The 12,241-nt window shown below is 32.6% G+C and overlaps 1 protein-coding gene across 2 annotated transcripts; it reads left to right on the top strand.

Moving 5' to 3' along the window:
* The first annotated feature begins 3,336 nt into the window (after window positions 1–3,336).
* On the top strand, window positions 3,337–9,648 carry LOC142518877 (putative E3 ubiquitin-protein ligase LUL4). 2 transcript variants are annotated; one of them, XM_075621700.1, is made up of 5 exons: window positions 3,337–4,086; window positions 6,084–6,591; window positions 9,111–9,213; window positions 9,328–9,363; window positions 9,414–9,648. In XM_075621700.1, exons 1-4 carry the CDS (start codon window positions 3,482–3,484, stop codon window positions 9,339–9,341), a joined length of 1,230 nt encoding a protein of 409 aa, XP_075477815.1. In that variant the 5' UTR covers window positions 3,337–3,481; the 3' UTR covers window positions 9,342–9,363; window positions 9,414–9,648. The 2 variants fall into 2 exon arrangements, with proteins under 2 accessions (XP_075477815.1, XP_075477814.1); XM_075621699.1 differs by having other exon boundaries at window positions 3,338–4,086; window positions 9,328–9,648.
* The last annotated feature ends 2,593 nt before the right edge of the window (window positions 9,649–12,241 follow it).

The following is a 12,241-nucleotide window of genomic DNA, read 5'->3' as shown; positions in this document are numbered from 1 at the left end:
TAGAAAATTTTTGGATTTGAGATCCAATACAGAGACCCACCCATTGAGCGTTTGAGCTTTCATCTTCTGAATGAATAAAATTTTATTTTCTCTGATATGGATTAAATCGATACTATTCTTGATCGGCCTAGTGTTAATCAGAGCATGTTTCTTGCTTGGATGGAAGCTAATAAGAAATATCTAAAGCCGAGAGAATTAACATATGTTGAATTACCAAGGAAATTTGTTTGAAAGCGAGATACACAAGAATTTGTTCTTAGAAAACAAAAATTTTTCAATTGGACGCATTTTGTTATGTTCCTCCGGATTGTGGTGATATTTAATATCTGAGATCTCTCCTCAATGTAGTTCGTGGTGCAACGTGCTATGATGATATATATTTTGTTAATGATGTTCAATACCCTTCGTTTCGTGATTCTTTCTATGTATTAGGGTCGTTAAATGACGACAAAGAGTATGTCGATGGTATTATTGAGACAAGTTATTTGGCTTCAACACTGCCCATGAGAGTTTTATTTGTTATCCTATTATCATCATATAGTATCAATCGACATGAAATAGTTTGAGATTCATTTTGGACGAATTTATCAGATAATATTTTATACAAACAATATAACATGTTGCACCATCCAGGTATGCAAAAATATATTATTGCCTTCTATGTTTAAATTTTTGCAATCTATATATATTTATATATTCTAAAAAAAATTATTTACAGTTGGAATTGAATGAGGATGAGATTAAAAGTCGTGTGTTGGTGGAAATTGTGAAACTATTGCAAAGTTGTGGAAATAGTTTATGTGGATTTCAACCAATGTTTTTTTCGAGTGATCAATATCTTCAATATTCGCAAAATAGCTTAACACGAGATGAGTTACGGCTTGATAGAAGATATATGTCGAAAGAACATCATAATCTCTTCAGTAATTTGAACCATGAGCAATGTCAAGTGTATGATATAATTATAATTGTTGTTGATTCAAATTCGAGAGAGATTTTCTTTGTATATGGATATGGAGGTACTGGAAAAATATTGTAAAGAAAACTATGTATGCATGCTTCAGAACAAAGAGAGAATTTGTTTTGAACGTGATATCCAATGACATAGCATCTCTTATCCTCCATGGTGGAAGAACAACTTATTCTGGCATTGCAATGTCATTTAATCCTAACTATGAATCATTATGTAATATCAAATAAGAGAGTCCTCTTGCAAAACTTATAGTAAAATCTAAGCTTATCATTTGGTATGAAGTTCCAATGACAAATAAATTTTGTTTTGAAGCTTTGAACAAAAACATGAAAGGTATAATGAGATTTGTCAATCATTCAAGCCTTCTTCTTCCCTTCGGAGGCAAAATAATTGTTTTTGGCAGTGATTTTCGACAAATATTGCATGCTATTTCAAACGATAATAGACATGATATTGTTCTTGTCACTATTAATTCATTGCACCTTTGGAAATATTGCCAAGTACTTCGATTGACAAAAAACACGCGATTGAAGAATTTGGATTCTGGTGAAGAAAGTGCTGAAATGAAGCAATTTTCGAATTGGATTGTTGAATTATGGGATGAAAAATTTGGATAAACAAATGATGGTTATGCGAAAATTTGGATGAACAAATATTACATTGATCATATTGCAACAAATTTTTGAGATCACATATCCGTTGTTTGGCAATATTGTCACCGATGCAACATATTTGCAACGAAGAGCTATATTGGCCCCCGACTCTTGATATCGTTCAATCTACAAAAAAATAAATGATTTCCATAAATCATTCCGAGAGAAAATTGTATCTAAGTTTTGATATGACGTGTCTATTTCATGATGTGCTTATCCCAAAATTTTAAATGCAATAAGATGTTCTGGACTACCGAATCATGAGTTAGACTTGAAAGTAGAAACTCCGGTTATGTTGTTGCGGGACATAGATCATTATTTGGATTACGCAATGACACTAGGTTGATTTTGACGAGGCTTTGAAATCATGTTTTGGAAGGGTTGATTCTGACTTAAAGTAATGCAGGTCGTAAAATGATTATTCCAAGAATATCATTAACCCCTTCTGAATCAAAACTTTCTTTCAAATTCAAACGAAGACAACTTCATTTGATTATATCATACGCAACGACAAACCACAAAAATCAGGTCCAATATTTATTTCATGCAGGACTTCTTTTGAAAAAAATATGTTTTTAGTTATGATCAATTGTATATCGTTGTATCTAGAGTTACGTATCCTAAGGATCTAAATATTTTTATATATGATAGTGATATAAGTCGGAAAATCAATGACAAAAGTTATATTTAAAGAAATTTTTTAGATTTTGTGAAATAAAATTTTGTTTCTTAATTATATGATTTATAATTATATTTGTTTATTTGAATTTAAATATATATTCATTTTTATAATAATTAATTTTCAATAATATCATCTCATACATCACACGAGTTAAATATTAGTATATATAAAAACATAAATTTTTCCATATTTGGAAATTCTTGCAAAAAATAGTATGTTATAAAAAATACTTAACAAATATCAATACATTCAACTTCTGCATTAAATATTTGAAAACAAATATAAAATAAATACATAATTTAATTTGAAGTATTTTAATAATTTTTTAAATTCAAATTTAAATTTAAATTTGACTCTCTTAAAAATATAAATTACATTAAAATGTTTGCATTGATTATATCATTTTACTTAATTTCGGTTATAATTTTGAGTTTTGTATTACTTATATATATTTAATTATCACTACTCTCTATCATATAAAATATTATTTTTTTATATAATATTATGTTTTCTAACTTTTTAAAAGAGTATAATCATAAATTTTTGATATATTGACTATTTGCAATTATTATTATTATTATTAAAACTTTAATATAAATATTTTTTTAATATGTTTTCAAAAATAATTAAAAATTTTAATAAAATTTATTCATTTAATAATGACAAAAAAGTGATTTTTTGAAAATTATTTATTTACTGATTTTTATTTGAAATATGATATATGATCTTTTAAATATTTTTATATTATTTTTAATTGTAGCGGTTCCATTCGATTAAGATTAAAAAAAATTTAATTTAATGACAAGAAATTGTTATCCTAGTTTGAGTGTTATCTCAAATTAAATATATTTTTATAATAATATTTAAAATTTTAAAATATTCATTATATTATATCAATAATTTTAATATATTAACTAATTTTAAATATTAATTATTATTCATATAAACAGTTTTAAAAAAATGAGACGAAATCAATATTATAAAAATTCAAAAGACGCTTTCCAGCTATATTTTTCAAAGGAAAGCTCCTCTCTCTAACCTTGTATTGTAATTTTGTCAAAGCGAGATTTCCTCCCAACTTTTTGACTCGTCTCTCTGAATCACTGAGCATAGAAGTTTCCCTCATCCACCGTCACCGTCACCGTCGACCACCGGGGGCCACCGCCGCCGAATATGGGCATAACCTGGAGTAAAAGGCATCGCCACCACCACCAACCACCCCCTCCGCCCTCCTCTTCATCAGAACCTTCTTCTCCTACCACCACCACCTCCACCACCAACCTTTCAACTCCACAACCACTACCACCACCGCAGTCCGCATCACTCCACAATTCTATCTATCCAACGCGACCAGCTCAATCTATCCAACCACCAAGCTATGCTTTTGCGGCCAACGCGCCGCGTCCTACTACATTCCCACCACCACCGGAGCAACATCCCTACCCTCCTCCCTCTCCTCCGCCACCTCCCATCCCCCCATTTAGTTACAACAACTACAGTTACAACTTCTCAAATTACTACCCCAGACCCACTGGTCAGCACTCGAACTACCGTCCCTATTATATACCTCAGATCAGCGGGTGGGGCCAATCACCGGCCTGTCTTCCGCGGCCGGCGCCACCCTCACATCCTCCTGTTCCTTACGTTGATCATCAAAGTGCCAAAAAGATTAAGAATGATGTGAATGTCCATAAGGACACCATAAAGCTTCAATTGGATGTTCAGAACGAAGATTGCCATTTGGTTACCTTCACATTTGATGCTTTGGTTGATGGAAGGTATTTCTGCTCTTATGTTATTATGTTGTTCCTGTTTTCTGTTTTTGCTGATTTTGTATCACTCGATGAGACATTTTATCATATGTCTGCTGTTGTCGCCTATCAATGTTGAAATGCCTTTCGGTTTGCTTGTGGCCTTAATAAGAAGTTGAATAAATATTGGATCTAGTGATGATTTTTGGCATTTGGAACTACCGTAACTTTTAAACACACTTAAAATTTGTGGAAAAAATAAATTTTTTTATTAAATAAGTAGTCATCTTTCAAAATACAGTACAAATAAAATATTTGACAAAATGTAAACGAGCTTGCAAAAGTACTTGATTAAACAACATGAAATAATTCCTGAAAAAGAAATCAGAGTAAACGAAATAACATGCATAAAATCCTTGAAAACTATGCGGTCCTCAGGTTAGGCCTCTGCACTGGCCGAGCCAACTCACTGGTCCCCACCTCTCGCCTTCTCATACTCGTCTCACCTGCATCGATCAAGTCTAGTGAGTCTAAAGACTCAACATGTATAAACTAGGAAATAGCAAGTATAATACAATCACATGCATTTTAAAGTAGCTCATACATACTTAAATTTTGACATACTTGCATAAACATAGACGTGCCAACATTTCATAAACGTACTTGCATCATACACACTTAAACATTCATATCATCATCATTTTGCGTACAGATATGTTTCAAAGCAAGTGACTCATAACATAATGCGCATGATCGGACTAAACCACAGTACTGGCCTGACAGGGATGTCCACTACCACATAAGATCACCGGTCATACTTTACCGGGTGGATTGATCACTGGTCATACTTTACCGCTTTCCAATCCTGATCAAAACCCGGTCATACTTTACCGGGGTGGAGAGGTCCTCGAACACGTTCTCCGGCTTCCAAACCCGTTCATCTTTGGTCACAAGACAATTACCATACCTTAAAAACATAAAATATTTTCTTTTGCACATCGAACATACTTACATAGCGTTGAGAGATTTGTTGGATCTCGCTTGGGTTACTGCTGCACATGCTAACACATGTATTTCAAGCAACTCAAATTTCATAACTTAAATCATACCAATCAAACTCACCACCGAAGTAAATAAAAAACTTATGAATTTTAGACCACTCGGGACTTGACCATGTTAAACATCATACTAAACCATGACATCGAACCCCGAACCAAATCCTGATGTGAATTATGAACATTTCCCAAACAATGGAAAACCCGAACCCCGTTTAAATCGTGACTCAAAGATTCCCATTCAAGACTCGTAACAACTAGTCTAACTCTCATCAAGCTTGGACATAACGACGTATTAATACCCAAATGAAGCAATAGTACCTAAACTTGAAGCTCGAAAGCCCATGAACCAGCGCCTAGGTGCTGAGGAGTAGCGCTGCAGCGCCTATCAGGCGCCTAGGTGCTACCCTAAAAATTGCTTAATTAAATAATTAATGATAAGATAGTAATAATCTAATTATTTAACCCCAAACAAAATTTTAAATAAAACAATAATTGAGTGTCAATTAGTAGATTAAAATCTCTCGATAATCAACTTAGTATTTAAAAAGTTTAAAATCTTAAAATCACTTAATAAATAAAATTAGGCTTTAAAATGCTTAAAATTTCATAAATCATTTAAAATACTAATTTCTTGACTTGAAATAAAATACCACAATTTTTAATCGTAAATCATCTAAATCATCACCGGTCTCTTTTCCCGATGCTGCATCGAATATTCGCATGAAACATAAACTCAAGAAAACATTTTAACGTGCATCAAATGAACATGTAATAATTTAAAATAATGCAAAGATCATAAATCATGCATCGTAAAAATCATGTTAAAATTAAATATATAATTTAGCAATTTAAATAAATGCATGGGTTTTACATATACTGATTTTGGGCTCTACAAATTATCTTCTCTATGATTTGGTGCTTGCAAGATTTTTTCTTTTACTCAGTATCCTTGCTCTTCTAATGCAGCATCACTGTCTTCTATTTTGGCAAGGAAGGCCCCAACTGTTCGTTCACTCCCGTGTATCCCGAGATCAAGCCTGTTAAAATCCCCTTCGGGAAAGGACTGGGCCAAAAATTTAGCCAGACACCAGGAACAGGTGTGGACCTAGGCTTCTTCGATACTGATGACCTGTCTACACCTTCTCCAGGGGAGGATGTTTATCCTCTTGTTATATTAGCAGAGTCATGTGTATCGATCTCGCTTGAGGGTGAACATTCAAATCTAGAAGTGATAAATGCGTCTCCACATGCACAAATCTCTCAGGCTGTCCTAGAAAAGAAGAATGATGGGAAATTCCAAGTGAAAGTGATGAAGCAAATTCTATGGATTGATGGTGTTCGTTACGAATTGCGTGAGATTTTTGGAATTAACAATTCAGATGAAACAACTATCAGTGGCATGGACTTGGGAAAAGAATGTGTCATTTGCATGACTGAGGTCAAAAACACGGCCGTCTTGCCCTGTAGACATCTGGTAACAACCCGAACCTTGTCCATTATATTTGTTGATAGATAAAGGATGCTATTATGATAATGTGGAAACTGGAGATAGAGTACATTCTTGGTCTGTTGTCGACATACAAATGATGATAGATACAAGCATTTGTGTAGGTTGAGATGCCTAATTTTATAAGAAAACAAATCAAATAGAATCTTGGGGAGAGTTTGCAAAAGATTATGTTTTTTGATAACTAATTAAATTTATAAATTGTGAATAGTGGAAAAAAAAAATCAGAAGCAGTGGTGTTTGAAAATCAAAGTTAAAAACTGACATTTTTTTCGAAATAGAGTGTTTGGTAAATTAGTAATTTTAATACTAGTTTTTGATAAAATGCCAAAATTATCCTTATTGGAATGTTTACAAAAGATGGGGTTTGATAGCTTATTGTGAATCCTAAATTAATGTAAAAGGTAATTTTGGATTAGACAAAATAAAGGGTTAGAGTGTCAAAAAAATGCATTTATTTATCAAAATACCATAATCATTTTTGAGTTCTGAAGAATCAGAATCACATGGGGCCAACTTCTTGATTTGATTTAAACTGAGTAGAAACAAAAGTAAAATTTGAGGTTAAGAAACACAAAAAACTGATTTTTAAGTGAAAATTGTAGAATCCATTTTCAATGAGGTTAAGAACAATCCCTAATGATTGATAGAATCCTACATAAGTTTTTACTGGATGAGAATGATGTATTTTTTCTAGTAAATATATATTTTTGAAAAACTTGGTCAATCTGGAAAAATACTACTCCCTCCGTCTCACTCATTTAGGTTTGTGTGTTTTCACACAAATCAAGAAAGTATTTGAAAATGAAAATTTTATAAAGCAATTTCTCATTTTAATGAAGGTTTTAATAGGATAAAATAGGATAAAAAAATTGTGAATTCGGAGAGTGTTTCCTAGAGGTATTGTATTTTAGCTGGAGGTATTAAATTAAACGACATTTGATTTCCAGCTAAAATACAATACCTCCAGGAAACAATTTCCTTGGAAAAATACCTCCAGAAACTTAAACGACATTTGATTTCCAGCTAAAATATAATACCTCCACGAAAAAGTTGAAGCCCTTTTGCTCATATTTCCTTGAACCGAACTTTATATAGATTGTAGTTGAACTTGCTGAACTACTGGGGTTAGAAGTTACCAGGCCAAGCTGAACTAACTTAACGACTCGATATTATTTTTATAGAATTGAACTTTGATTTAGAATGCTAAGAATTTTTTTTTGGTGTTGCCATGACGATGAAAAAGTGCTGTTGCAGCAACTTTAAAGTCCAAACTTTTCTTGTTTGGCTGAATCACCGATCTGATGAAAAGCGACAACCGTAGTGCATCCAGTAGTTTATGTTTTTAATTCTTATTTCTCAATGCGCACAGAGAGAATTGATGAATGAAAAGCGACAACCGCAGTGCATCCAATTTTTTATTTTTAAAATTTATTTCTCAACACTCATGGAGAGAATTGATATAGGGATTGGAGGCAAATGAGACTAAGAATGGGGATTTATGACAGTGCTAACAAATCAACTTCTCCAGTCTAAACTAACTGAATCACTTGATGTTAGTTTCTGTTTATGAAGTTAAGCTAACATCCAACCGTTGTTTGTCACCAGCAACATCAGTTGCTTTCTATATTTTTTGTTTTGTTCAGTTTACCTTTTGTAAGTAAAAAAAAGATGAAAAAAGCTTGTCCAAATATTTATTTGAACGTGCATTATTTTTGGGGAAAAATTAATTGGAGTATTTTGATTATGTTACATGGAACATGAACATTAATTCCCCAAGTCATAAAAGTCCCTTCCTTTTATTGCCTTGAAGGTCGACAACAACTTATGATACCACTTTCTTGGAGGGGTACAATACCTTGTTGTTCTACTCTCCATCTTCTGCTCTTCCCCACATGATTTTTTCCCACATCAACGAAGAATGGATATTATCTTCTAAATATTATATTGTATGCTTGCCAGAATTTGGTAGAAAGAAGAAAAACAGGATCTGTTACAGGAGTAAAGAATGACCGAATCATAGATCCGTCTTTAGCGAATAACAATGAAATTAACCAATTGATATAGTTTAGTTTTCCCAGTCAATATGTTCTTCTATACGTCAACACCTTAGTTTCCATATTATGGTCTTTCTGAATTCTGAGTTTCCATATTATGGTCTTTCTGTATTCTGATTGGTGGCATCTGAGGTTTTTGACTTTTAAGTGATTGCTTTCTTAGCAGACAAAAAAGTGGCAACGTTTGATCATCAATTGATCCATTATTATGGCATTAAAACATTAACATTGGTAATCTTGGTTCGATGGGGGCTTTCTTCTGTGAACTACTTAGTGTCAGGATTCCTTTGAGCTTCAAGGCAAAAAAATTACAGTTTTTACAGTTAGATACTTTGTATAATATTGGCCGGAAGGGGTTTCTAGCCGTTCTCTGCAAATTATGAATTCTCTGCGTTTACGTTAAAACCTCGCTTTGTTTTGGCTTTCCAGTGTATGTGCAGTGAGTGCGCCAAAGAGTTGAGACTCCAATCAGACAAGTGCCCGATTTGTCGCCAGCCCATTGAAGAACTTATAGAGATCAAGGTTGATGAAGGTAACAAAATTTTGGCTTGTGATTTATTCAGAACGAGTTGTCTTTTACTCGTCAATCTTTTCGGAAAGAATTTTACTTAATCCCTCGTGATTTTTATTTTGATATCGCTTTCAGAAGTCGATGCTTAAGCGGGGAGTGTAGAGTATTGTAGTATACAACGAGAAGCCATCCGCAGCTTCACTTCTTTGGATGATGATCAGCCGAAGTCTGCGGTTTTGAAGAATCTTGAATCAAGATGGTGTACAGTTGACAACGGAATATACATTCTGGAATATCATAGTAGTCTCATTATTTTCTGTTAAATTCTATAATTTTGTATGTATGTTCAGTCAAAAACATTTGAGTAGCTTGGTTGGTAGATTTTTGGTTGCTACAAATTTGAATATAAATTTTGAGATTTGTTTTTAAAATGTGTGTGGCAAGAAGCTTTGGTTATATGCCCTCTCCCCCACAAAAAAACAGAAAACAAATCCAATTTCAGATGTTCTATTACATTGCAACATTCACCGTTTCTAGTGTAATTTATTTCATTTAAAATTTCCTAAATTCTCATAAATAATAATAGCAAATTAAAATTTAAATAACTCCCAAGAGTATTCATAAATTTTTCTTGCTTTTGAAATAATTGATAATGGGATAATGGTTTTTTTTTTTTTTTTTTTTGGCACTAAACACCTTGTCAAATATCGAACATTTGCTCTATGAAAATTAAATAGGCATTCTAGATATTAACTTTTTATGAAATTTGCACGAACATCCCTAACATCAAATGAAATCTAGCGAGCTGAAGTATTTTGATGATATCTTATATAACAGTTATCAAAATTATCAGTGGAAAAAATGTTTAGAAAGAAAACATAATTTTCTATGAATTATATTTCATTTCGGCTAGACTAGTTCGAACCGAACTCCGCAAGATCGAGCTGGATGACACAAATACATAGATCGATAATGTCCGGTTAACATAAATAACGTCTGAACTAAACTAGTCGGTCTGAAATATGATTTGTTGCAAATTGTGTTTTCTTATTAACAATTTTGCCGATTGATCATTTATTCACTAACATATGAGATATTATCAAAATAATTCGACTCACTAGATTTTTAAGTGATGCAGAAGGTATTTGTGCAATTTTTCGATATTTCACGGATAAAGATATATGCTTATATAAACAAACACATCTCTCTTGTGTGATTCTGCAAAAGTGGAAGTGGGGATGTTCATGTACCCCTTTGGTGGAGGCATGGATATGGTGATGGGCTATTCCTAAATTTCGAAAAAACATGCACAAGTTGAGTGGATTATTCAAAGGCTACTAAAGTAAAAGCATCTAGGCAATCCCGAGGCCTAAAACATCTTCATTCATTATGATAGAGTGTAGACGACAATACCATTAGGCAAATAGACAATTTTATATATAATTATTTGTTTATTATTCTTTAATTTACCCTTTATTAAAATCATAATATATGTAATATAATAACATAATCTTTTCGATAGAGGTGAAGAGTGGACTCTATGGTAAGGTAAGTGCAATAATTGTTTTTAGAGAGTGATTGAAAGTATTATTTGTATTGTTAAATATTTTAAAATATTTGAATTGTATTCGACGATGTCCGATGTATTGGATATAAATTTGGTGGACAATTACACCGGATCATGTTGGTTTCTGCCCCAATATTTTGGAGCTCAAGTAAAAAAAGTACCCAAGCTTGAAATACCTGCACACTTAGGATAGTAGAAAACATTAATGAGGTGCCAGAAGATTCTCCGGCGTAACTACTCCGACGCTCAAGTCAATTCAAATGTTTTATCTTTGAATACTATATAGATAATACGCGCATTTATTGCAAGAATATCTGAATGCATTAATATCATGCAAACCTGGTATTTATCGGAGACAATCAATAATGACTTTGTTTTCAGTGTTTAGCTGCTACTCATGGTGAGATGGTTGCACATACTCTATTCAATGATACTGTCAAGTATGACAACATATACTTACTTCAGCCTAGTTACATCGCCTTTTCGTACGCCGAAAGACCTCTCAATGATGTTCAAGACATGACACCCCATACATGTAAATTCGGATATGACACATGTACCGGGGTGATCGGATGGATAATCATGATGTGGAACACTGCCTACTAGCTGTACAACCCGAGCTCTCACAACCAGGCTTGGCTGAGAACCCGACTCCTTCTGAGCACGGGTGGTTTGCTCAACTTTTCTGGCTTCCTAACTACCCAAAATCCGGACTAAAAATGACTCGATTACCTCTTTGATGACCGGATTTACTCGGGGGTATCATCAATGTTGTTATCACTATTTATAATTTTAATAATATATTAAAACGCTTTGTTATTGAGATTTAATAATTATATATGCTATAAGAACGATCAAAACCGAAATGTTGTATATTTATAAAATTTTAGTTTATGTCATTGCCATCAAATATAGTTTTTAATAAAAAGTAAGTATTCGGTTCCACCTGAAAATATAGTAACCATTACGTAATTAAAAATATCTCTCGTATTGTTCTAATTTCGAAGACTTGTTCTTAAATCACAAATAATATAATTAAATATGTATTCAGTTTCTATCGAACTGAAACTTTCTCTGCAGTATCGGATGCACACAAAAATATTTTTGCACTCTTTGGCCCACAATTATTTCTTCGGATGAAATTCGGTACAAAACATTGAAAATATATAACATATATATGATATTGCATAACAATTTATTTTAGACCTGATACAAAAGATAAAATTTTGAGTATAAAATTGAAACAACTATATGAATATCAACACTTACTAAATTTGTTTATGTGGTCAAATAACGTATTTAGTACCCGATCTGAAAGAGTTTATTACGAAATATCATATATCAGTACCACATATTGAATATTTGTGAAAATTTTTATCCGGAAAAAACACGTGTCGATGATGCCAAAATTTGTTATACATATTTGGTTACTCAACAATCATATATTTTTTACATAGTTGAAACATTTAGTACTCAAATATC

Source organism: Primulina tabacum, chromosome 11, assembly GCF_025594145.1.
Source record: "Primulina tabacum isolate GXHZ01 chromosome 11, ASM2559414v2, whole genome shotgun sequence".
NCBI lineage: Eukaryota > Viridiplantae > Streptophyta > Magnoliopsida > Lamiales > Gesneriaceae > Primulina > Primulina tabacum.
Note: the sequence above shows the minus strand (reverse complement) of the source record. Positions and strands in the feature narration are given on the sequence as shown.